The 27,727-nt window shown below is 38.8% G+C and overlaps 1 protein-coding gene across 8 annotated transcripts in view; it reads left to right on the top strand.

Annotated features, from left to right (window-relative positions):
- The window catches only part of NEO1 (neogenin 1), a 237,793-nt gene that overhangs the window by 181,923 nt on the left and 28,143 nt on the right, over positions 1-27,727 (top strand). For 6 of the 8 annotated variants that reach the window (XM_058737118.1, XM_058737117.1, XM_058737116.1 and 3 more), the window contains exons 9-18: positions 1,103-1,257; positions 3,728-3,876; positions 4,249-4,387; positions 10,293-10,342; positions 11,255-11,402; positions 15,499-15,609; positions 16,720-16,914; positions 23,151-23,246; positions 25,696-25,919; positions 26,028-26,166. In XM_058737118.1, coding sequence (XP_058593101.1) covers positions 1,103-1,257; positions 3,728-3,876; positions 4,249-4,387; positions 10,293-10,342; positions 11,255-11,402; positions 15,499-15,609; positions 16,720-16,914; positions 23,151-23,246; positions 25,696-25,919; positions 26,028-26,166 — 1,406 coding nt within the window. The remainder of the gene's footprint in view (positions 1-1,102; positions 1,258-3,727; positions 3,877-4,248; positions 4,388-10,292; positions 10,343-11,254; positions 11,403-15,498; positions 15,610-16,719; positions 16,915-23,150; positions 23,247-25,695; positions 25,920-26,027; positions 26,167-27,727) is intronic. The other 2 variants (XM_058737113.1, XM_058737115.1) reach the window with 1 other exon arrangement.

Here is a 27,727-nt window from a genome sequence, read left to right as displayed (position 1 = left end):
AACACAAATATCTGAAATGTAAATGTTCACATATAATCAGGCCAATTGGCGTATGGTCATGTAGAACTAAATTAATTTTAATCAGTGATTTCAGAGAAAATTACCAATATTTTAAAGTAAGAATTTTAATTCAATAGATTATATGGTTTCAAGTAATTTCTTCCACAGAGTAGTTTTGGGCCTTTTTTATTACTGTCAGGATAGATACAGAGCTCTCCTTACATGATCGGTGATCCATAAAGGCCAGCTATTTGTCTAATACAGTGAATTAATACTTCAATATTTGTTGAAAACGCTTGTGTCATATAAATTAGTTTTTATTATAGTACATACAGTAGGCTGAGCATAATTATGGACCCAAGTGTGGACACACAGACCCTGAGGATAGAGAAAACAAACAACTGCTTTTATGTTTTCAGTTCATAGCACCAGACCACTGGATTCATTTGTCCTGTTTGTCATAAAACTTGTCAAATATTTCAAGTCAGTTTGGAAATCATTCAAAAAGAGTATTTGTTTTAACAAATAAATTATAAAAATCAGTATCAGGATTGGCTTATTTTAAAAATTGGATTACTTAGGATTCATTTAAATGTTTAATGTTCCCAACTTTAAAAGTGTTAATCTCTAGTTTTCTTTTTATTGGGTCTTTTATCCAAAATATACAGACTTCCTTGATATTTTCTTTGATAATTGGGTCATACCTGTAATCAGCTTCTGTTTGTCTCCCTGGAAATCACTCCTTAAAAACTCAATGATTCCTAAAGCCTGCAAAATTGATGACCAGCTGTCCCATTTGAAATGGCAGTGAGAAGATCCTTGCCTTCTCTGAAAGGAAGTTGTGGTTATGACCTGCAAAGTCAGTCATGTTTAAGCAAAATGTCAGTAAGTTATCAGGCACGTGTGACATTGTTCTTTGCCAGTGTCTGTATTCTGTGCCCTGTTCCACCCCAAAGGTTTGCTTTTTTGAGAGTTCATTTGACTTCAATTAAGATTTTGATGTGGTATTATATCTATAGGACTTGCAGTGAAAATGAAACCGCACATTCTAGAAGTATTCCTAATCAATGCTGTTTCTTTCCAAACCCCTCTTTGTCTAAAGGGAACGTGTTGAGAATACCAGTCGCCCGGGAGAAATGCAGGTGACCATTCAAAACCTAATGCCAGCCACTGTGTACATCTTTAGAGTTATGGCTCAAAATAAACATGGCTCCGGAGAAAGTTCAGCTCCACTCCGAGTAGAAACACAGCCTGAGGGTGAGTCTTCCACCTGTCTGTTGGCCATACCTGTAGGTAGACTTACAGCAAGGTCTGTCTTCTGTGTAGCCTTGCATACTATAGCAAGTGCAGAAAGTACCAGTTCCTTGCCATCAAGGACTTGTGAATTAGGGCAGATAAAATTAATTCCCATCAAACAGTACCAGATGGTGTAAGGCAATATGATTCTGCCGATACACAGTCCAATTTTATTGATCCTGTAAGACCTACCTCAGATGTCTTCTAGCGTCTTTCCTCTGATCCTTTCTATCTAATATTGTACCTCTATTATTCTAAGGAAAGTAGGCAGCACAATCTTTTGGTCAAGGAGTTTGATTAGAAGAATGAGGTGAAATAAGAATGTAGGTGGAAGGGGAACCTGATTCTCTTGAGGGTATTTGAGGGATGGAAAGCGACTATAACATGTTTTGGCAAAAGACAAGTTAGCAGAAAGAGACTTACACTTCATTTGGAGGTGTTTCAGCCTGTGGCGGGCGAAGGTGTAAGTGTTGGAGTCAGTCCTCAGAAAATATTTCACATGTTTAGCTGAACAAACCATCTGAAAATGTTTTCCATTTATTATGCCACTGTGCAGGTTAAATGGAAGAATTTCTTAGTGCCTTTTAAGGATAATATTTGCTTATGTTTATCCAGTGAATATATTGAAAGTGATTTCAAGGGAATTGGGGGACTGTTTTGTTTTCCTTTTCCTTTGATAAGCTAGAGGAAAGTTTTCCGTAGCAGGAGAAGTGTGACAAATCCCACCTGTCAGGCTGCACAAAATGATGCTCTTAACATTAAATGAATAACATGATTTATGACTAAATAAAGAAACAACTGTCAGAATAACCACATTTAGGTTTCTCTACTTTGGTAGCGAAACTGTCAAACTGTGGTGCTGTTATTTAAGAAATCCAATTTGTTTTACATTTTGCTAGTTTTTTCCCCTTCTCCTAAAATCTAATGGATTCTGTTGCAGAAACACTAGCACCAGAGAAATTGTTTTCAAATATAGAATGTCTACCAAAGTGTAGGTGTAGGCAACTTCCAGAATTTGTGTATAAATTGGAACTGGCACCTATCAGACAAAAAGAATATAGTAAAAAGGTATGGGAACTGTTGTAGGAGGTAGAGCTGGACAATCAGGGGACTAACCATCCCACAGAGGGTGTTGTAATAATCTCCTAACTGGTCTCCTTGAGTCCAGGTGTTAGAATCAGAAAGTGTGCAACTCCTGGCCCCACTGCTCACTAACTTTCCCATCATTTAAGAACGGTTCTTAATCTCAACCTCATGTGTAAATAGGGATGACAGTAGTATCCCTGTCATGTGAGTTAGTACAAGGATTAAATAAGACATAATTGAAATTTATGTAAAGCGTAAAGCACTTTAAGCCGGACTGATCATAAGCAGTCAGTAAATGGTAGCTATTTTTAAAATCATTATTCTTTTATCTAGTCTTATTCCCATACTGTTTTTCTTCCATGCATGTGTTCACATGTCCTTTCTAAATACAGATCTGATCATGTCATGTCATGTTCCTGCTCATAATTTTTCAGTAATTACCTAACACCTACAAGAGATAATTCAGACTCCACAGCAGCACATTAGAAGCTCTTTGGCTCGTGTCCTCCTTTTAAACATTCTCCCTCCCACATTTATTCAGTATTCAGCCTGAACCACATTACACTGTCTTCTCACGTCTCATCCCCATTGACTGGAATAATTTTCCCCTTGGTGTCTGAGAAAGCTGTTCCTTCTTGCTTCCCAGAAGTCTTCCCCAGTCCTTCCCTTGCCTCCCCACCCCCTCCCAAAGCAAAGTGTGTATTTTTTTTATGTTTTTGTGACAATCATGAAATCTGTTAGCACTTGTGACATTATTTGTAACACTTATATGTCTGACTTCCCTCTAGACTGGGAATTCTTTGCGGGCAGGCACCCTGTCCATCATCATTTCCCCAGTTCCTGGTAAAAAAAAGGCGCTCTCTCTTTTTTTTTTTTTTTCTTATTAAGTTTTTTACTTTAATCCCAGTATAACTAACATACTTATATTAATATGTTTCAGGTGTACAATACAGTGATTCAGCAGTTCTGTACATTACTCAGTACTCATCATGATAAGTGTGCTCTTAATCTCCAGAAGGCGCTCTTTTTGTGATGGCTGTTTTTGTGTGCTACAGTCCTACTGAAAAATTAGGACTTTATAAACCACAGGAAAAATTCTGCAATGTTTATTTTTTTCATTGAATACATTTGAGATACCTCACAGATCATTTTTGGTTACAATTTGAGTCATAAACAGGGCAATGCATTTAATTATATATTATCCTAAAGCCACTTCCATCCAAACGTTTTCTCAGTTTTTACTGTTTTTAAAAACATGGCCAAAATGACATTACTGCTGAGAATGGTTATTGAGGAGTATATTAAATTTCACTCATATCTCACTGTCTCAAAATTTTCCTTCTAGTTCAGCTTCCTGGCCCAGCACCTAACATCCGGGCACATGCAGCTTCACCTACGTCCATCACTGTCACCTGGGAAACACCTCTGTCTGGCAATGGGGAAATTCAGAATTACAAATTGTACTACATGGAAAAAGGGACTGATAAAGAACAGGTATAAGATGAAGCCATTTTTCAATCCATTGATTGGAATAGTGGAGTTGAAATATATTTCCAAAACTCAATACTTGCTTGTCTAGAAATCTGAGAATAAAAAAGATGTATATAGGAAATGAAAAGTCAGCAGACTCTATTTCTTTGTACCAAGTTTTATTCTGTACTTTTTATCAGCAAGGGTCACTAAACAACAAGCAGTATTTCCCAGTAAATTGCCAGTGTTTATGATTATTCCACTTTGTTAAGTAGCATTCTGTAAAAGAGATAAAAATCTGCATTGTATCAAATATAGAATTTGTATAGCTCATTATTTCACAGCATGTCTTTTGACTTGAGTTGTATCCATGGAAATTGTTTTATTTTATTCAAGGATGTTGACGTTTCAAGTCACTCCCATACTGTTAATGGGTTGAAAAAATACACAGAGTATAGTTTCCGAGTGGTGGCTTACAACAAACATGGTCCTGGAGTCTCCACACAAGATGTTGCTGTTCGAACGTTGTCAGATGGTGAGTCTTTCTTCCTTTGGAACACGTGCCGTGCTTGGGGGCCCTGGTGGCCTAGTAGCAAGGTCATGGGCTTTGATGACAAGAAGATTCAGTTCAAACCCAGTTCTACCCCTTTTCTGGACTTCAGTCACTTAACATGTCTAAGCATGCTTCCTTACGTGTAAAATGTAGATAATACCAACTTCATTGGTTTGCTGTAAAGATTTACTGAGACAGTACAGAACATGCAGTGCCTGGTACTAAACAGTTTCTCGTGTTTTTATTTTTGTGTAAGTAAATGGTGTTGCTTGTTCGTAACACAGACCACTCCAGGACCGATGGAAGGCTGGCTTCCTTGACTTAGCAATCATATTTGTGTTCTGAATGGCTCTTTTTAATTCTGAGTATTTTGTGACAGTTTCATTTCTGTCTGCATTTTGAAGCTAACTTATATTCGTATAACCATGACCTGGAGCAGTATTTTTCAAACTACAGCCTGCCAAGGGCATTGAGTAGGTTAAGACCAGCATTTTTAAAAAAATATTTTTATAATAGAACAGAAGATAATGGCATTTATTACAATTAATAAGTATATGATGTATTGTTTTCTGAAAGTCAGCAATATTTTTTAAGAATCTGGGCCAGTTTGTTTATAGAATTTTCCTTAGTTAGGATGTGTCTAACAGGAAAATCCTACCAAAAAAAAAAAAAAAAAACTAAACTGGCCTGAATTCTTTTTGTTTACTTATTTAATTAAAAAAAAATTTTTTTTTAAGTTTATTTATTTTTGAGACAGAGAGAGACAGAACATGAGCAGAAGAGGGTAGAGAGAGAGAGGGAGACACAGAATGCTAGGCAGGCTCCAAACTCTGAGCCGTCAACGCAGAGCCCGATACAGGGCTCGAACTCTCATGTGAGATCATGACCTGAGCTGAAGTCGGATGCCCAACCAACTGAGCCACCCAGGCACCCCTGGCCTGAATTCTTAAAAAATATGAGTCTCATGAAAGAAAAGGTGGGGGAGGACAATTAAAAAAAGTATAGAGACTATTCAGAGAAAAAAATGGGGAGTATCATGGGGCACCTGGGTGGCTCAGTCAGTTAAGTGTCTGACTTCAGCTCAGATCTTCATCTCCCAGTTTGTGAGTTTGAGCCCCGCGTCCGGCTCTGTGATGATAGCTCAGAACCTGGAGCCTGCTTTGGATTCTGTGTCACCCTCTCTTTCTCTGCTCCTCCCCCACTTTCTTTCTTTCTGTCTCTTTCTCTCTCTGTCTGTCTGTCTCTCTCTGTCTCTCAAAAAATAAATAGATGTTAAAAATGGGTGAGGGGGGTGCCTGGGTGGCTCAGTCAGTTAAGTGTACAACTTCGGTTCAGGTCATGATCTCGCGGTTTGTGAGTTCAAGCCCCTTGTAGGGCTCCGTGCTGACAGCTCAGAGCCTGGAGCCTGCTTCGGATTCTGTGTCTTCCTCTCTCTCTGCCCCTCCCCTGCTCATGCTCTGTCTTTCTGTCTCTCAATAATAAATAAGTGTTAAAAAAAATTTTTTTTAAATGGGGAGTATCCTACTATAATCTAGGTTAAAGAAGAATAAAGACATGAAATAAAAAACGTGTATTATCTTCAACTGGCTTCCAGATCTGGGAGTAAAATTAGCTATAAAGGGGGGTGTCTGGATGGCTCAGTTGGTTAAGCATCTGACTTCGGCTCAGGTCATGATCTCACGGTTTGTGAGTTCGAGCCCCTGTAGGGCTCCGTGCTGACAGCTCAGAGCCTGGAGCCTGCTTCGGATTCTGTGTCTCCCTCTCTCTCTGCCCCTCCCCTGCTCACGCTCTGTCTCTCTCAAAAATAAACATTAAAAAAATTAGCTATAAAGAATAATATTGGTACAATTAGTTAATGTTAGGTAGGCAATTTTAAATATTAGATATGTTACATAATTTTTTAATTTATTTTTTTAATATTTAAAAAACTTTTAATTACAGTGTAGTTAACATACAGTGTTGTATTAGTTTTGGGTGTACAATATAGTGATTCAGTGATTCCATACACAGTGCTCAACACTCATCATGATAAGTGTACCCTTAATCTCCTTCACCTATTTCACCTATTCCCACACTCAGCTCCCCTCTGGTAACCAGAAGTTTGTTCTCTGTAGTTAAGAGTCTATGTTTTTTGTTGTTATTGTTTTGGGGATTTTTTTTTTTTTTTGGTTTGTCTCTTGTTTTCTTCATTTGTTTGGTTTCTTAAATTCCACACATGAGTGAAATCCTATGGTATTTGTCTTTCTCTGACTGACTGACTTCACTTAGCATTATACTCTCTAGCTCCATCCATGTTGTTGCAAATGACAAGACTTCATTCTTTTTCATGGCTGAGTAATATTCCATTTTGTGGTTGGGTGGTTGTATATACATACTGCATCTTTATCCGTTCATCTATGTGTGAACACTTGGTATGCTTCCATTGTTTTGCTATTGCAAATAATGCTGCAATAAACATAGGGGTACGTTTATCTTTTTGAATTAGTGTTTTTGTATTCTTTGGGTAAATATCCAGTAGTGAAGTTATTGGGTCATACGGTAATTCTATTTTTAACTTTTTGAGGAACCTCCATACTGTTTTCCAGAATGGCAGCACCAGTTTGCATTTCCATCAGCATCGCATGAGGGTTCCTTTTCTCCACATCTTGCCTACGCTTGTTGTTGTGGTTTTGATTTCAGCCATTCTGACAGGTGTGAGGTGATATCTCATTGTGGTTTTGATTTGCATTTCCCTGATGATGAGTGATGTTGAGCATCTATTCATGTATCTGTTGGCCATCTGTATGTCTTTTTTGGAGAAATGTCTGTTCATATCTCCTGCCCATTTCTTTTTTTTTTTTTTTTAATTTTTTTTTTCAACGTTTTTTATTTATTTTTGGGACAGAGAGAGACAGAGCATGAACGGGGGAGCGGCAGAGAGAGAGGGAGACACAGAATCGGAAACAGGCTCCAGGCTCCGAGCCATCAGCCCAGAGCCTGACGCGGGGCTCGAACTCACGGACCGTGAGATCGTGACCTGGCTGAAGTCGGACGCTTAACCGACTGCGCCACCCAGGCGCCCCTCTCCTGCCCATTTCTCAATTGGGTTATTTGGTTTTTTGGTTTTGAGTTCTATAAATTCCTTATGTATTTTGAATACTAACCCTTTATCAGATATGTCATTTGCAAATATCTTTTCCCATTCAGTAAATTGTTTTTTAGTTTTGTTGATTATTTCCTTTGCTGTGCAGAAGTTTTCATTTTGAAGTAGTCCAATAGTTTATTTGCTTTTGTTTCCCTTGCCTCAGGAGACAACATTTTTCTAGAAAAACGTTGCTGTGGCTGATACTAGAGATTACTGCCTATGTTCTCTTCTAGGATTTTTATGGTTTCAGGTCTCACATTTAGGTCTTTAAGCCATTTTGAGCTTTTTTTGTGTGTATCGTGTAGGAAAATGGTCCACTTTCCTTCTTTTACATGTAGCTGTCCAGTTTTCCCAGCAACATTTGTTGAAAAGGCTTTTTCCCATTGAGTATTTTTGCCTCCTTTGTTGAAGATTAATTTACCATATAATTGTTGGTTTCGTTTTGGGCTCTCTGTTCTGTAGATCTGTGTGTCTGTTTCTGTGCCAATATGATACTGTTTTGATTACTGCAGGTTTGTAGGTTAATTTGAAATCTGGGATTGGATACTTTGGTTGTTTTTCAGGATTGCTTTGGCTATTCAGAGTCTTTTGTGTTCTACACCAATTTTAGGATTATTTATTCTAGTTCTGTGAAAAATGCTGTCTGTATTTTGATAGGGATTGCATTAAATTTGTAGGTTGCTTTGGGTAGGATAGACATTTTAACAATATTTATTGTTCAATCCATGAACACAGAATATCTTTCCATTTGTTTGTGTTGTCTTCAATTTCTGTCATCCATGTTTTGTAGTTTTCAGAGTACAGGTCTTTCACCTCCTTGGTTAAGTGTATTCCTAGGTATTGTTTTTGGTACAGTTGTAGTTGGGATTGTTTTCTTAATTTATCTTTTTGCAACTTTATTACTAGCATAAAAATGCAACTGATGTCTAGATAATATTTTTGGGTTAAGATGAAATTTTCTGAATGTGATTATTTTATAGTTTTGTTGGAGAACATCCTTGTTCTTAGGAGGTACGTACTATATAGTATTTAGGAGCGAAGTATGATGATGACTGCAGCTGTTCCTCAGATGATTCAGAAACAGTACGTAGATATATAAATATGCAAGTATAAATATAATGAGGGAAATAAAGCAGATGTGCCAGAACATTAACAATTTGTGAATCCAAGAAAAGAATATGTAGAGATCAATATCTTATCCTTGCCGCTCTTTTCTGTGTGCTTGGCATTTTTTCAGGATAAAAAGTTGGGAAATATAAATACAAATTATAGTTTGGTTAGCCAACTACATAAGCCATTTGGTCAGGACTTTTGAGAAAAATTGAGAGAAAAATGTTTAATGTAGGCTTTTAAACTTACACATGAACCAGTTTCAGTGCACTCATTGGCATGCTGACTACAGTGCCTGTCATGGGAACTGAATGTGTCTGAGCATGGTGGTGAAGGGCAGCACTGTGGATTAAGACCATTCTTTCCCTACATTAGCGAAGCAAGTAACTCGGTCAGGTTCACTGCCCTGAACCTCATCTATAGCTTTCTCATCTATACCATGGGAATGATTATAGAAACTCCTTTGTGGGATTGTTGTAAGGATTAACTACCTGCCATGCAGGAACAGGCAGCAAATCTTAGTCATGGTGATGAAGAAGATGAAGACACCAGCAACAGCTGTGTTGGCTGCCTCTGCAACTAAGTCGGGTTCTTAGCCAGGAGATGGTTGGAACCATTCATAGACTTTTTTCAAAATGCACTGGAGTCCTACTCGAGGCCTTCTCTGCCTAAATCTCTGGGTTGAGGCCTGATGTACTGTGTTTAGCACAGGATACAACATTGAGCAAGAAATAGTGTCTGTCCTCCAGAAGCATATAGAGCAGTGGGCACTGAGTCATATATCTGGTCACCAAATGTCAGAGAAAGGGAGACAGAAGTTTCCATGGATGCATTAGGAGAAAATGAGCTAAAGTCAGCATTTCGTGAGTGAAGAGGAAATTAATCAGGTTTACTTAAATTCTTTTTGCCTGCTGTAGTTACCACAAAGGGATGCTAGAAGGTGTGTGGATCATAAAATTTGAGAATGTCCTGCCTTGTGTTCTCATACATGAGAAATTAAAGTTATGCAGCTGTTTGTTTAACCAGCAGTCCCAAACTTGTCACATCAAAATGAGTGTTCCCTGCAATAGAATTTGTCTTGGGAAAACAGATGGCCCCTTTACTGAAGCTGTCATTGTATATCTCTCTTTACTCTACTTAGGAATTGGCTTCAAAACCAGTTTAGGAACCCCACAAGAATGCAGAGCTCACTGATTTATGCACCTCATATTTGGGGCTCATAACAACATTACCCAGTACATTTACTCGCCATATTCGTTAGACTTGTTTCCAGAAAATTTGTAGCTCTTCCCCTAGGTAAAGATATGCTATCACCAAGAATATTCAGAATGATATGTTGAAGGTTCAGAATGTATATATGGGGTCTAAAAAAGTTTAAAGTCAATGTCATTTCCTTGAAATGACTCCCCAAAGGTGCAACCTAACTTGGATATGGGGGCCTTTATATGAATGTGTCCCTTTTTTTTAAGTCAGTCAAATATGGCCACACCTTATCCACATACTTCTATCAACATGAGGGCATTGGCAGCTAGGTTTAGACCTGCAAGTTGTATAATCAGTGTTTGAGATGCACATTTGTATAAAGTCTGGCCAGGAATATCACATGATGGGTAAAAAAAAAAACATTTTTTTTTTCTTTTTCTGCCTGTCCAGTTCCCAGTGCTGCTCCTCAGAATCTGTCCTTAGAAGTAAGAAATTCAAAGGTAAACTTTATGTTGCTATTCATTTTTACTAGCATACTATTAAGTCGCAGGAGGGCTTATAGACAGGGAGAGTCTGTGTCAAAAGACTTGTAATCAAGCAGAGAAATAAGGTGTCATAGATATTCCACCTGCCAGTAAAGCTGAAATCGGAAACTGACTCCAGGATTTTCTGTTTAACTTTACTGCCTTTCTCTCATGCCAAAATTACTATAGTCTTTCTGCAGATGTATTGCAGTTATGCAAATCATGACATTATAAATCTCAGCAGTTCAGATAAGGTAGAAAGAAGTAAGTTTATGATACCATAACCCCTCAGTTCCATGCATTGAGCCCAGTGCAAAGCTGAAGGTGGACATCTGTCAGAGCGTTGCATGTGCTCAGACTCCCTCATAGTCAAGTCCCTGTTCACTGAAGACCACGTGTGCCTCTCAAAGACCCAGAGCCCCTTCTGGGCTCACTGACACCTGAGACACTCAGTCCTTTCAAAAAGTACCATAGGACCCCTTTTCCTTTCGCCAAAAACCACTATTAACAATTCCCTTCTTGAAGAGTTTTTGGCAGAAATTGCCCAACTTCAGCTGTTCCGCAGTGGAGATAGAAGAGAGCACCTTACACCTAAACCATAGTTTACTTTCTAATCCATGTGCCTCTGACCTTATATTTTCCTTATGAAAACTTTTCTGAGACTTTTGCCTAATGTATAAGGGCCCAGAACATACTACCTGCAACTGGAATCTCCCCACTCGATCATTAAAGATTTTAAAATTGAAAAGTAATTTTGAGTGATCCTTAAGCAAAACTCTGAGCACCCTGCTGCCTTTAAAATGTCAGTGAATTCAGGATAATAATATACAAAACAGGACCAAGCTTTTGATAGATTTGGTCTTTTCCCAATATTCTTGTCTTCCCCAGAGTATTGTGATTCACTGGCAGCCACCTCCTCCAGCCACACAGAATGGTCAGATTACTGGCTACAAGATTCGCTACCGAAAGGCCTCCCGAAAGAGTGATGTCACTGAGACCTTGGTACCTGGGACACAGCTCTCTCAGCTGATTGAAGGTAAGCTGCCCCGCATGTGGGCAGAAGTTAGGAGACAGCGTCTTTCTCAGGAGTTGAATTATGTTAGTCTAATGACCACTCTGAGCTGGTGACTTAATGTGAAAACAGTGCAAGAGAATTAATTCAGTCTACTTCTGACCTGATAATCAAGTTAAGGAAAATAGTATTAAGTGTTCTGTTATCTGAGTCTTGAGATTGTGTTTGAGTTTCATTTCTTCACTTGGGGTTTTCTGTAGTCTGCACATTTTCTTTTTTGAATATATAGATACAGATCTTCCTTGACTTACAGTGGGGTTATGTCCCAATAAACCCATCAAAATTTTAAAATATCCTAACTCGAAAATGCATTTAATACACCTAACCTAGCAAACCTCATAGCTTAGCCTAGCCTACCCTAAGCATGCCCAGAACACTTACATCAGCCTACAGTTGGGCCAAACCATCTGACGCAAAAACCATTCTATAACAAATTGTTGGATATCTCATGTGCTTTATTGAATACTGTTCTGAGAGTGAAAAACAGAATTTTGTAAGTGTATCAGTTGTTTACCTTTGTGATACAAGGTTGACTGGGTGCTGCCACTGACCCCACCCAGCATCACAAGAGAAGACTGTGCTTCATATCACCAGCCTGGGAAAAGATCACAATTCAGAATTCAAAGTACAGTTTCTACTGGATGTGTATCACTTTTATATCATTACAAAGTCAAAAAATAGTAAGTCGAACCATCCTAAGTCTTCATTTTTTTGTAATCTCAAAAGAAGGTAAAACAAAGCTGTCTAGCTGTTAGCATAGGTCTACATAACACGGACACCACTCATGTATATGTGGCCTGAAGCAACGTTTGTGAATAGCTATAGCAGTGTAGCAATCATTCTACTACTTGCTACATGATAAGTTTTAGAAAGTTCTGTCAGGGATAGCTCCTTTTGGGCAGTTTTTCCTTTTTGTGCAGCAGAGCAGGTGGCATAGTTGGTAAAAATGGACCCTCTTGCGTCTCTAATATGGATTCCCTCTACAGATGACAGAATGCCGCCCCCCCTCCCCCCACTTCTTTCCTCAGGTAGGGGAGTAGAGTGGGCTCGGCAAGGACCAGCTGGCTTTGCAGGAGAAGCATGAGAAGAAACATGAAGTGCTTTTTGCTCTTTGGATATTGGGACTATGCTTACAAGGAACAGAGATAGATGCCCCTAAGAAGCCATTTTGGGGCTTCCCAGCAGAGCTGGTAGAAGAGAACTACAAGAATTGGAGATATTGTCACCATTATTTAAGCCCTGAGAATTAGTTTCATCTCCCTTGGGGAGCTCTCAATTTCCCTTACATTGCTTCCCTCCTGGGGAGAGAAGTGTGACATCAACCTCTTTGCTGTGCCCAAGGGGTCACGTTCTTGGCAGAACCAAGATCTGGGGCAGGAAGTGTAATGGTAGGGATCTCTAACAATTAATTGAGTCTCTGTAGTGGAAACTTTGCTCTGGTAATCCAGCACGCTTTTCTCTTTACTCCTCAGCTCACAGATGGGATTGACTTCTTTCAAAATAGGTGAATGTTTGTCTCTTAGGGTAGCTTTCAGTCTTTTAATTTATTCATGGGAACCCCACAGCTCTAAGCTTCAGCGTGTAAACACAGTTGAAGTAGTGTTGCTGAGACATCTCACAGAGGAGCATCTTCTATGTTCTTAAAAATCAGTTTCTGGGGGCGCCTGGGTGGCTCAGTCAATTGAGCGTCCGACTTCAGCTCAGGCATGATCCTGCAGTTCACAGGTTCACGCCCCATGTCAGGCTCTGTGCTGACAACTCGGAGCCTGCAGCTTGCTTCAGCTTCTGTGTCTCTCCCTCTCTCTGTCCCTCCCCTTCTCGTGCTCTGTCTCTGTCTCTCTCTCTCTCAAAAATAAACGTTTAAAAAAATGAGAAAAAAAACGTTTCTGATTTTATACCAAATACAGATAACATTTCCCATCTGTAAGGCCTTTATTTTGAATATTTAGTAGTAGATACTTACTGTGTACCAGGTACTGTTCCTGTTACTAGTATAAAAACAGAGTGTAGTCCTGGACCATGAGGAGACTATTCATTTTCTCAATGAAACATTTGACATGTAAGCCAAGTAATCACCTTCATGTTAAAAACAGCTTTTTCTTTCTTTTTTTTTTTAATAATTTTTTTTTTTAACATTTACTTATTACTGAGAGACAGAGAGACACAGAGTGTGAGCAGCGGAGGGGCAGAGAGAGAGGGAGACACAGAATCCAAAGCAGGCTCCAGGCTCTGAGCTGTCAGCACAGGGCCCGATGCGGGGCTCGAACTCATAAACTGAGATCATGACCTGAGCCGAAGTCGGTCGCTTAAACAACCAAGCCACCCAGGTGCCCCCAAAACAGCTTTTTCTTTATTGAGAAAATCCTTGGATTTTAAAATCATATATGGATTCATTTGTTTAATGGACTATACTGAACTTTTGTTCATATGTGCTGGCACTAGGTACACAATGGGGGGCAAAAATGGACATCTTTGCTCTCCTGGCACATTAACTTGAAGCTTGATAAGTATTAGCAATGTGGATTACCAGGATCCTGTACCGAACCACAAATATGACTAAGTGGTAGCCAGAAGGAATTGTTGTTTCTTCGTTTTATGCCACTTACAGCACTTAACACGTTCTGCCATGTCTTTGTAAACATTAAGTGTGGGCCTTAGTTTTCGTCTGCATTATGTAGGTTACTTATGGGGAGAGGGACTCAGCCTCTTTACACTCATGTCTCCTGCTCACATGGGCGTGTGCACTGTCACTTGCTTACGTGCTCTCTTACATTCTGACTTTCACCTACGGGGAGGGAATGATAATCTGATTGGTTGAATTCTTTTAGGACCTCAGTTGAGCCATGTTTGCCAGTAGTCCATATTATTTGTCTATTAACAGTTATAAACACATGCAGAACCCTCTCTGGCACTTTTGGGTTCAGTGTATGCAGGGAGGTGACAGGTTGAACTGACTTGGGCCCAGTCATTTGACTCCTCCTCCTGCCTTGCTTGTTGCTTCTCCTGTGGGCAACCAGCTTCAGGGTGGGCCTGCTGAGAACAGAACCTCCCACCCATCTCTCACGTGTGACAGGATTGTTTTGAGCCATGCTGCATCCTGGCCGTGTCCTCCCTCTCAGGTTCTCTCTTAAGCTTCTGTACTATGCTGCTGGCCAAAGAACCTAATATTTCGATATGGGGAGGTAGGATCATTTCTCACAACCTTATGAGATCTAAGGCTATATTTAGAATTTAAGTGCTCAAAAGATGTATACATGTGAGCTGTACACTGAAAAATCGTTAAGATGGTAAATTTTATGTTATCTATTTTAACAGAAGAAAAAAAATGGATGCGTAAATAATATGAATAGCTGACCATATTACTGGCTGTTGCCCTATTTTGTAGGGTAGACTTTTACATGTGGGTTTTTGTTGCCTTCAGTACATAGGCAGGTTTATTACTGATAGTCATTATGAAAAATGGCATAATAGAAAGGGCTTATTCCTCAGTTTATGGGCAGGTAGGCTGTTGTGAAAAAGATTTCCAGGCCATATTTGGTGTTTAAAATTGTTCTACTCTTGTTATGGGGATGACTCAGAGAACAGAGGTTGAGGTAACCCAGCAGGAGTTACATCTTTGAGTTATTTTCTGGTCTTGGGTATCTCTGAGACCAACTGACTTTGTTTCTCTGTTAGGGTTCTTTCATTATCTTCGACCTCTTTTTGACCTTAGTAACAAAGTGAAGAGATTACATTAAATGATCTCTGAGGGGCCTTCAGACTCTTAAAAAAAAAAAAAAAAAAAAAAAAGTTCTGTAATCTCTTGGGACCTTTACTCGTTGGTTTTCCTCCTGATTGTGTGGGCTTCAGCCTCTCCTGGAGATGTGGGGGAGCTCCTCTGAGCTGTGTTGATGTATTGCTTGTGCTATGTTAACTTTAACTGAAACTTTATCAAGATAGTAGCTGTGTATGGAGTTGGTGGATGGGATACTTGCTTAATGACAAATTGTTAATCTTCTGTTTTCCAAATCTGTTTCAACTTGTCTTCTCTTTTTTTTTTCCCTCCTCGTTTGGGTCTCAGGTCTTGATCGGGGAACTGAATATAATTTCAGAGTGGCTGCTCTAACCATCAATGGCACAGGCCCGGCTACTGACTGGCTGTCTGCTGAAACTTTTGAAAGTGATTTAGATGGTAAGAACAACAATCAACAGGGTTGGCAGAAGCTAGGTACTAACTAACTGTAGTTAAGTTATTTAAACTGGAAAGCCACGGATTTGGTGGTGTATGTGGCTTAAATCTGTGAACTTTAATATATTACACTGCTGTCCTTACTGTAATGCAGCAAGTCTCCTAGAATGCTTTTTCCCCCCAGTGGCTTTTAGAGATCAGTCCCTTTAAGCAGAACCAGAACAAATAAAAATGTACAGGTGCTTTAAGTCTAGTTTTTTTTATCAAGGCCATTGAGTAGATGGATAATCTAAAATTTAACACTGAGCCACATCAATCCCTCCTTTTTCAGCTACAGTTCCCCTTTTCTCTTAGTCCTGCACACCTTGCCCTTTTTCTCACCTGTGTTCCATGAGTACCTCCATATAGGGTGTGTGTGGGTGTGGGTGTGTGTGTGTGTCTGTGTGTCTGTGTCTGTCTTTATCGGACACCGGTACTGCACTTAGGAGACAAAAGACCCCGGTCCTTATTCTCATTCTTGGCTTACCACTTTTTACATTGAGATAGCAAGTTATGCCTTGAAGTGATGGATTTGAAAGATACTATAAATTGCTACCTTTTTTAAGCCTCTTAGTCTCCCACCATTTAAATCAATATGTAGTTCTAAGGTTTCCTGTTTTCTGACTTACATTACTTAGGGGAGTAAATAATTGATACGGTTCCTGTAATGTGATACTTGATCACCTGTTGACAACAGGCTTCTAATTCGTTGGTATTATGCCTTTCTCATTCCACCTAGTTGAGTCTGGGACTCAGATGTGGGACCAAGAGGAATGAGTAGTTATTGAAAGGCAGTTTATTTGTTTTTCCCCATTGGGCAGAGGTTCTTAGATTCCTTTGCCTTCCCTTCCAAATTAATATTTCATTGTCTTGTATTTCAGGCTGTTTGGGTTTTGTTTTCTTCTTAGAATGTGGTAAAACCACAGGCCATACTTCACTATATATACAGATTCTCTGTGAATTCTTGGGTGTAATGGAAAAATCTTAGCCCCAAATAATTTGACAGGAGGCTAAACACCATGGCCCAAGGATGGTGAAATATTCTAAGTCCTGTTTTTCTACTTTCCTACCCAGAAACTCGTGTTCCTGAAGTGCCTAGTTCTCTTCACGTCCGACCACTTGTCACTAGCATTGTAGTAAGCTGGACTCCTCCAGAGAATCAGAACATTGTGGTCAGAGGTTATGCCATCGGTTATGGCATTGGCAGCCCTCATGCCCAGACCATCAAAGTGGACTATAAACAACGATATTACACCATCGAAAATCTGGGTATGTATGCTGAGTAGAGGAAGTAAATGCACATGGAATTTCTTCTTTTTAACTTTTTAAGAAAATTTAAAAAATTTTTATTTTAGAGACAGAGAGATGGGAGAGAGGGCCAGAGGGAAAGAGAGAGAGAGAGAGAGAGAGAGAGAGACAGAGAGAGGGAGAATCTTAAGCAGGCTCCATGTTCAGCACAAAGCCTGACACGGGGCTTGATCCCATGATCTTGGGATCATGACCTGAGCTGAAGTCAAGAGTGTTGGATGCACTACCAACTGAGCCACCCAGGTGCCCCTTAACTTTTTATTGTATAATAACTTTATTTTTACAGAAAACTTTTTTTTTTTTAATTTTTTTTTCAACGTTTTTTATTTATTTTTGGGACAGAGAGAGACAGAGCATGAACGGGGGAGGGGCAGAGAGAGAGGGAGACACAGAATCGGAAACAGGCTCCAGGCTCCGAGCCATCAGCCCAGAGCCCGACGCGGGGCTCGAACTCACGGACCGCGAGATCGTGACCTGGCTGAAGTCGGACGCTTAACCGACTGCGCCACCCAGGAGCCCCTACAGAAAACTTTTAAAAACTACAAAGAATTCCTATATATCCTTCACCAAGAGACCCCAAAGGTTAACATTTTACCATATGTGCTTTATCATTCTCTATCTTCCTATACATACGTATTTTTTTCTCTGAAACATTTGAGAGTAAGTTATACATGTGATGCCCTCTACCCTCTGACACTTTTATGTGAGTTTCCTAAAACTTGAGGGCATTTTCTAATATAACCATAATACATTTATCAAAGTCAGCAAGTTAACACTGAGACAATATCTATAGACTTTATTTATATTTTACGAGTTATCTCATTAAAGTCCTTTATAATAAAAGAAAAACATTGTTTTCTGGTCCAGGGTCACTTATTGCATTTAGTTATGTCTCATTAGTTTTCTCTGACATAGAGTAGTGCCTTGTTTTTTTCTTATATTTTATTACTGTGACATTTTTTATAAGTATAGACCATTTATATTTTGTAGAACGTCTCTCAGTTCAGTCTTGTCTCATGTTTCCTCACTACAGTCAGCTTACCCATTTTTGGAAGAAATGGCATCCATACGTTGTGTTCTTGTCAGTGCATCACAACAGGAGGCACATGAAAGGCTGTTGCTAGGTGATGTTAATCAATCACTTGGTTCAGAGGGTATCTGCCACATTTCTCCAACATAAAGTTACTGGTTTTTTCCTTCATAATTAATAAATACCTTGTTGGGGAGATACCTTGAGTCTTTGTAAATATCTTGTTTGTCGTCAAACGTTCACTCACTTGTTTTAGCGTTTTCCTAACAGGTTCTGTGGTGGTGTTTCCCAAGTGAAGTTCTAATTCTCTTACTTCTCCTACATTCATCAGCATTCTTTGATAGAAGCGCTTTCCTTTTCTTCCTTAGTGAAAGAATGGCCAGTGGGAGTCTCTTTATAGCCACTTCCTTTATTTGACATCTTCCAGCTTTCTGTGGGTACTTTCTTCCTTGTGACACAGTAAGATATTTTCCCTGCCCTTAGCCCTTGAATCAGTCATTTCTCCAAGGAACACTGATTTCTTTTTTGGAAAATGATATTTAGAAACCAGTATCTGCACTGTACATACTTCCTGTTATCAAGGTAGAAAATCCTGAGGAATCTATGAAAACTCTAAGTGAGCTTAACAAAGTCACAAGAGACAGAGTTGATATACGAAAATAGTTGTGTTCCCATGTACTCACAATAAACAGAAGTTGGAATTAAAATAACAATACTAACATAGCATCAAAAAATATGAAATACTTAGTGATAAACTTTAAAAATATGTAGAAGGTCTGTACTGGAAATTAGAAAACTATTGCTGAGAGAAATTAAAGATGACTTAAATAAATAGAGGTACCATGTTTATAAATTGGATAATACTATTAAAAGAAAATGATTTTATTAAAATGACAGTTCTCCCCAGTACTACTCCAAGTAAAATCCTGGCAGGTTTTTAGTAGAAATTAATAAACTTAATTCTAAAAATCAAAGGAACTAGAATAGCCAAACATTTTTTAAAATGAAGAATCAGGTAGTGTGGTCTTTTCAACATTTATTCAAGTGTTTTCTGAGGACCCACACTGCCTGATTTCAGTACGTATTATAAAGCTACAGTAATCAAGACATTGTGGTGGTATTGGTACAAAAGTCGGTGTTATAGATCAATAGAACAGAATGGAATCCAGAAATAGATACATAGGTTGATAGAGTGAAATGATTTTTTGATTGATAGAGTTAATTGATTTTTTTTCTTTTTTTTTTTTTACAAACGCTGCCATAATTTAGTAAGGAGAGGGTAGTCTTTTCAACAAAAGGTATGGGAGTAATTAGATATCTGTATGATAAAGAAAAGGAACTTTCCTTGGCCTTTATCTCACACCATACACAAAAACAGATCTAAATGCAAGAGCTAAAACCATAAGACTTCCAGAAAAAGACAGGGAAAAACCTTCATGACTTCGAGGTAGGTAAGGATCTCTCAAGATATAAAAAAGCATAAGTTACAAAATTAAAAAATTAATCTATTGTACTTCATCAAAATTTAAAATTTCATCTTTTGAAAACACACCAATAAAATGAGAAGATAAGCCACAGACTAGGGAAAAATACTCCTCATTCAAATATCTAACAAAGAATTTGAGTCCAGAAAACATAAAAACTCTTACAACTTAATAAAAGAATAGGCAAAAGATTTTGATGGGCAATATACCAAAGAAGGTATGTGAGTGGACAGTCAGCACATGAAAAGACTCTCAGCATCACTAATCATCAGAGAAATGCAAATATAATCACAACAAAATACCACTCACATTCTCTACAATTGCTAAAAATTAATAGTCTGATTATATATCAGCAAAGTTCAGCCGAACTGGAACTCTTATACTTGTGGTGGGAACATCTGAGGTTACAACCACTTGAAACAGTTGAGAGGTTTCTTTAAAAGCTGGCCACACAACCCAGCATTCCCACTCATAGATACTTAGCCAAGAGGAATAAAAATACATATTTACACAAAGTAAATACATATTTACACAAATCTAAAAGGAGTAAACAGGTAAATGGTAAATTGTATCTGTGCAATGGAGTACTCAGCAATTGAAAGGGATAGGCTGTGGATAGACACAGCAACATAACGAATCTCATAACATTATGCTGAGCAAAAGAAGCCAAACACAAACACTGTGTTACTACTTTTCTATGAAATTATAGAGTTGGCATCATTTATCTACGGTGACAAAGCAGGATCGGTAGTTGCCAGAGGAGACAGGGGTGATGGGAATTGACCGCAGGGGACACAAAAGAACTATTTGCAGTGTTGAAAATATTCTGTCTGGATTGTGGTAGTGATCACACAGGCAGGTATATATATTTGTCAAAAGTCAAACTGTATATTTAAGTGGGTACATCTGTATATTTAAGTGGGTACATCTTATTGTATGCTAATTACACCTGAAAGTTGATTTACAAAGCCAAAAATTTTTTGAGAAATAGTAATACTTTATAATAGAAAATGAACTGATTTTGGTAGCTATAATTACTTTTCCAAATTAGGCTATAATTATAGAGATCTTTCTTTGAAAGACTTCTCTTGAAATTCAGAGTCTGCTCTGACCAACTTTTTTATTCAAATCATTTCTTTGTAAATATCTTTCCTAAGAATGACTTTATGTGCCTAACAAATGAATTACCTTCATTTTTTCTGGTAGAGAATAAACAGCAATTTAATGCTTTATTCAGGAACATTATTTGTCTTTTTCCTTTAAGAAGAAACAGCACAGCTAACCTAGGAAGTATTCCCCATGTGAAACAGTCTTATAAGGCAATTGTAGGAGAACAAACGAAAAGCTTTGCTGGTAGGATAAAAGTGTCTCTGTGGTCTTTCCTTTATGCAACTACTCAGATGAAGATCCTCTGCAGTACACATGGTCCTTGACCTTCAGGTGCTTTCAGTCTAATAGGAAAACACAAGAAACAATGAAATGAGTTGATGTGAAGTATGTTCAGAGAACAGAGAGCTAGTTAAGGTAACAGTGGAGCAGTCAAGGAAGAGGCTTAGCCTGTACTTGAAAGACTGAGTTATGATTGTGTTTGAAAATGAGATGAGGAGCAGTGCATGTGCTGAAGAATAAACAGACTTTATTAGAAAAGAGAGTGGACATTGAAAAGTAGCAAAAACGTTTAATTTGGCATAAAGTGAAGTAAGCTTGAGCTGTTTGTCAACACAGATCAAAAATGCATGTAATGTTAAACAAAAGAAGAAAGTCAGAAGTGGAAAAAGTACATTAGGAATTCATTAATCAAAAAACAGCTCTCTCCTGAGCTTCCAGTTGATGTAAACTTCTGCTAACTGGGTATCTGCACCGGGATATATCCCATATTCTATCATAATTTAACCCAAATTAAAGTTAGTGTCTTCTGAAGATCTTTCAGTCAGTTAATATTTCATGAACACCTACAATATCCCAGACTTTCAAACAGACATGATTCTAATTATTAGAAATAATACTATTTTGAGATGATTGAAATTGTTTAGAGTGCTGAGGAAGAGATATGAGCTGGTATAGCCTATAACCAGAGAGGCTAGTCCAGTCTGGGATGAGCCCTCTTAAAGGAATAGGCACCGTCCAGGCAAAGAAGGGTGACTGTATCACAGCACAAGGCACATGTTAAGGTCCACTAAGCTCACGGTGCTCAGTGAACTGAAAGATAGCGGTAAAGAACATAGAACACTGAGAACAAGGCAGAGTGGTGAGAGGCAAGAAGGTGGAATCAACAAGACTTGATCATTTGCATAAAGGGGAGGAGGGAGAGGGAGGTCTTATGATTCCCAAGTTTCTGACTTGAGCAGCAGGATACATAGTGCCATTTACAAACTAGAGAACACTGGAGCAGATCTGAAGTGGGGACAGAGAGGGAGATGCCAAGTGGAGCATGCCAAATAGACAGTTGAACGTAAGGTCCAGTGCTCAGAAGAAAGGTCTAGACTGGAGATACGTATTTGCATTTGATGGCACATGTGTGCTCATCCAAACTAAACACAATAGGAAAAAAATGAAGAGTGGGAATTGAAGGGGGCCTAGAATCAAGCCTTGAAAATGTGTACATGGTTGCTCTGCCTCTGTCTCTGATCCTAGTGAGTGACATCACCATCTATCATGTTGCCCAAATCAGCACCTTTTCCTTTTTCCTCACCTGTCAAGCACTAAGTCTTGTTGATTCTATTTATCATCACTTCTTTCTGACATTGGAAAACCAGGTGCCTTTGTACATTTCCCACTGATAACTAGAGAGTGGGCCACCAAGCAGACCAGCTCTTTTAAGCTTTTGAAGTAATGCAGGCCACTTGAGGCGTGGCCTCTCGGAAAACTGCCCAGCTTCACCAGAAATAAGTGGTATGGGTCAGCTCCTTACCCTGCCATACTTCAGTGGAGCCCAAGTCCCATTTCTGGAACTGGACTTCAAAGTATGAATACTAAACCTTGCCTAGATCAGGAATGTGAGAAGTAGAGCCTTCCTGATTTGCCAACAGGAGAACGAATTCTGCTCCAACCATTTTATGCCCCTTTTCCACTAAGTGTCACTAGTAGCGTTTTACGTGATCACTGGAGGGAGCATTTCTTTCCAGCTTCATTTCCTGCAGCATCACCTCCAGGCCAGTTGAAATTTGGGACCATACCTTATCCAACCAAGAAGTCTACCTGAGGGCCAGATGGGGGTTGGCAGTTCCTGGATTTGGAGGTCCCCCACTTGCTAACAGTTCTGCTACTTCTCCGCTTGCTTGGCCGTTCCATTCGCTGTCCCGCTTTCTGAGAATGAAAGGAGTTTAATTCTAAGCTCCATCTATGGGCTTACAACACATAAAATTCCTATTTACTCATTCTCATCTGAGCCCCTCACTGTACAGTAACATCAAACCATTGGTTAGTTGAGGCCAAGAGAGGATTCAGGTACAGCCACCCTCACTCCTGGAACTAACTCCACATAGTTGATCCCAGACAACTTTTCTGGGCTGCGTACGATGCCATCTCCATTTCCTCACACCCCAGAAGAATCCCCACATGAAATTCTCAAAATCTTTCCTAACTTCCTCTGCATTTAAGATCATGCATAGTCACCCTTGGATTTTTAAAATTCTGGAGTGAGAATTTTTTTCTAAGTGTTTTCACTTGTTTCTTTCCTTCAGATCCCAGCTCTCACTACGTGATAACCCTGAAAGCCTTTAACAACGTGGGTGAAGGCATCCCCCTCTACGAGAGCGCCGTGACCAGACCTCACACAGGTAAGCCATCCTGACCATCTCCAGTCTTCAGCATTTTTTCCAGCAGCTTACATGGAATGTTGGCACGAGGTCTGCCCCATAGGTATCAGTGGAACGGAAAGTATATGCCACTATAGACTTCATATAGGAAAATGGGCTTTCAGCAGGGAAATTTGTTAATTTCTGGTTTCCTCTTTTTAGAAAATATTAACAGTCCTGTTATGCAAATAATTCTATGTAGATATGCAGCAGATGTTTTTAATATGTTGGTCTCTAGAAAGCATAGTTGTGAGAGAATTAAAAGTGATTTTCATCTTTTGGTCACGTGAGTTACAACTAAAAGGAGTGAAAAAAAAGAAAGGATCCCTATGACTCTGGAGGAATTATATAGGTTACTGAATGTCGCAGTAAATGCGTATGATCAGTGAATCCAGCGTTTTCTTTACTAGTTGCCTGAGTTGATTGGGAAAGTACTTTTCTATTTGCTTTTCATAAACTTTGTTTATATAAAGAGTATAAAGTCCATCGTACTATCCATTTGATCGACTGTACGTTTATTACAAAAGAGACCAAAATATTCATTTTTTTTGTAACAAAGGAATACACATATAAAATTTCTGTAGGTAAATAAAATCTCTAATTTAGAGCTGTATGAGAAAGCTTATTGAAATAAATATGTAAGACTTGTAAATTTTTCTAAGGAATACTGAAAACCCAAGAATTTATCATTTTCAGAAATGCTCTTTTCCATTTGTTTTCCAGAACTGTGAATCTCTATTTCCTGCTATATTTTTTGGATACTTTGTATAATAGTGCAAATTTGACATTATTCTTTTTAAAAAGATAATCTCTGTCCCTTTTGTTCTTTAATGCTTTTACTTGACAAGACCAACATCCTTACTGCCTGTTTGGTAGTTCTGTCCTGTCTTCTCCTGTGTGCTTGCAATTTATAAGTTCTTTTTCCAGAAAGGGGAAAAAAATGTAAGATGAAAAAGAGAATATTTAAATAAGTGGTTTGCTACTTTTTAAAATTGGCTTATAATAGAAAAACTTTTTTGAAATTATTTTCTCTTATGTGACTTAATAATAGTCTTCTGGCTAGAAATATACAAGAAAATGTTCCTAAGTCATGTAACATCATTATCTTTTCCAAGAGTTATTACAAATAAAAAAAATTTATCAAAGAAGTCTAACGATTTTTGCATCTGAAGGTGCATCTTCTGTAACTAATTGGTTTGTGTCCTAATTTTTGAACAAAGCCCTTGACTAGAATGTGTGCTATTCCTCTGTTATTTTTAGTACTCATTGTGTAGGAATACACAAATGGAGACTGTTACATTAGTTTGGCAGTTATTCATGAACAAGGTCCATGCCATTTCAGATTTTGAGTTACAGGAAGGGCTAATTTCTATAACCATGTGGGAAACCCATTTTAAAACCTTAACTTAAAATAAATCAATCTGTGTATACTTAGAAAACCTGACCAAGAGTTGATAAAGCCCAATGTATCCTGCTGTATCACCCCGGGTTTGTGGTCCTTGTTGCCTTTGTGCACATTCTAGCCTCTATTTTGACATTGAGCTTAGAGAAGGTGTCTGTTGCATATGGCACAGGACATACATGAGTATAGACTTTTCATCAGATAAGAACTCTTACTTCTAAAGTTCATAAAGGCTGTCACTTGGATCCATAACTATGTCATTTCCCATAACTGATTGGGATTCATTAGATGCGTTGTTTTCTGACCCTACTGGAGAAAGTACAGCAGATGTTCCTGCATGGTATCACCTTACCTTTTCCCCAGGAAGAATAATACCCTTGAGAGTTACTTTTGCTTTATTTGGATGTATACCATCTTGCTGTACTGCTTATAGACCCAAGACATCAGTAGATCTCAACTGGACCCTGTGGGTATCAGATAACCCTAACACCAAGGCCAGGTTAAGTTGCCATTGGCTGGCATTCAAGACTCAAGTGTGAGAGTAGGACCCTTACATGTTCATTGACATGCATTGATAAGCCATGTCCCAAAAATTCAGCCATATTCACTGAAATATCAAAACAGATCATAAGTTTTGTGTTGCTTGTTCTGAAATTGCACCCTTGATTTTAAAAGCAGATTGTATCTTCTCACAATCCTTTTTGGAAAGGTAGTAGAATTTTCAAGTAATTAAAAAAATTCAAGTATGATTATGTTAATATCACTGGATTATCAGATTTTAATATACATACAGATACTGTAGAGAATATAGTTAATTATTTCCCTAGAGATTTTCCTGCAAATTTTTCCTGAAAGAATGCAAGTGGAAATATTCTTTTTAATGAATGGTGGTTATCTATTAACTCCGGATTCTCTTTCTCTTTCTCCATTCCTCATCTTTCATTCCATTATGTTACCCTGCATTTCCTTTTCTTTTATTTTTGTTTATGTTAAAATGCTACTTCCCTTTTTTAATTACTTTTTACCCAGACACTTCTGAAGTTGATTTATTTGTTATTAATGCTCCATACACTCCAGTGCCAGATCCCACTCCCATGATGCCACCTGTGGGAGTTCAGGCTTCCATTCTGAGTCATGACACCATAAGGATCACATGGGCGGACAACTCACTGCCCAAACACCAGAAGATTACGGATTCCCGGTACTACACAGTCCGATGGAAAACCAACATCCCAGCAAACACCAAGTACAAGGTACTGGCACATTTGCTGTGGGTGAGAAAAGCTAATTGCTGTGGGTGAGAAAAGCTAATAGCTGTTGATACTTCCTAATTCTAAAGTTCTTCGTTCATATGCTTCCAGAATGCAAATGCAACGACTTTAAGTTATTTGGTGACTGGTTTAAAGGCAAATACACTGTATGAATTCTCTGTGATGGTGACCAAAGGTCGAAGATCAAGCACATGGAGTATGACAGCCCATGGGACCACCTTTGAATTCGGTATGTGTTGTCTGAATCTTACATCACATGGCATTTCTTCTCTTTGCAAGACATGAGAGCCAGTGGAAGTCCATGCGAGTATTGTCCCACATCCCAAGTCCTGAGACTTCTCATCACCTGCTTCTACGACCCAAGGAAAATTATCGAGGGTGTGAATTAGCACATTTACAGAACATAGTAAGCAGCTATAGCTGGAGTTCAGTGTTTGAATTGTGTTTTCTTCATCACTGAACAAGAACGTTGGCCAATAATGGGATAATATAATGCAAAGTATACTAGTTTTTAGGAATCAAGAGACTTGAGTTCAATCCCAGATCAACCAAACACTGACTGTGTAAGTCATAAGTAAGTCATCCAGCCTCTCCATCTGTTTCTTCCATCTGTAAAAGAGGGGTAATAATATCTGCTTTTCATACCTTACAGGGTTATTGTAAGGGTAAAATGAGCAGATGAGAAAGCACATGGTAATTATAAAGCACTGTGTAGATGTAGAGGATTACTGTAATTAATCCTGCTTTACTGCTAAATTGAGAGAAAAACAAGTGACCTGCCCTTAACAAAGCAGCTGCCAATGCCATGCTTGCTGGAGCCTCAGAACTTTCCTGGTAGGCCACAAAGCTGCCCCAGCAGCCTTCTTACAAACCAGTTAATATCTGGTTGATATCTGATAAATCTCCCATTGGGACAACCTCTAACGGGTGTTGCCTGTAAATAAACATGAAAGGTAAAAGACACCTAAACAAATTAAGGGGAAAGCAGGCTATCCAAGTTTGAGATTCCATTTGCCTTTTGCTCATTTGTAGGCCTACCTTCTACCTCTTATACTTTTCTAGCATGTGGATATGTGTAACCATTGGGAGTCTCTGTCTCTTCTGGCCTCCTATGGCTTTTTTCACCTGTATATAATGAAAAAAAATGGAGCTATTAAGTCTCTCTGGACTGGGCCTGGCCCTAATGCCTTTTTGTCTTCTGCACAGTTGATTGGACTTCCTACAGAGAAAAAGGGTTGACTTTGGAGAGCTTAGAATTAATAGTGCACAAAAGTTTAGGTAGACATTGAGTTTACTTTCTTTGCTAGTTTTAAGAATATCTTTTTGCTTGGGGCCCCTGGGTGGCTCAGTCGGTTGGGCGTCCGACTTCAGCTCAGGTCATGATCTCGCTCGCAGTCTGTGAGTTCGAGCCCCGCGTCGGGCTCTGTGCTGACAGCTCAGAGCCTGGAGCCTGCTTTGAATTCTGTGTGTGTGTGTCTCTCTCTCTGCCCCTCCCCCACTCATACTCTGTCTCTCTCCCTGTCAAAAATAAATAAACATTAAAAAAAATTAAAAAAGAAAATATCTTTTTGCTTAATTCCAACCCATTAGTTAATAAATGATACTACATATTCCCTTAGGATGTGTGCATTTCACCAGGCTTCCTGCCTTCCATTTTATGCTAGGAGAATTCCAGTATTTTAGGTAGAGAAGAGTAAATTGAAGGATATACTTAATTTGCTCATTTCTCTACTGGTACATTAATAGTTATCAGCCATGACATCGAAATACAAGAAATGCAGTGTTGTTTT

Source organism: Neofelis nebulosa, chromosome 7 (genome assembly GCF_028018385.1).
Source record: "Neofelis nebulosa isolate mNeoNeb1 chromosome 7, mNeoNeb1.pri, whole genome shotgun sequence".
Lineage (NCBI taxonomy): Eukaryota > Metazoa > Chordata > Mammalia > Carnivora > Felidae > Neofelis > Neofelis nebulosa.
The sequence above is the reverse complement of the archived record's forward strand: the minus strand, read 5'-3'. Positions and strand labels throughout refer to the sequence as shown.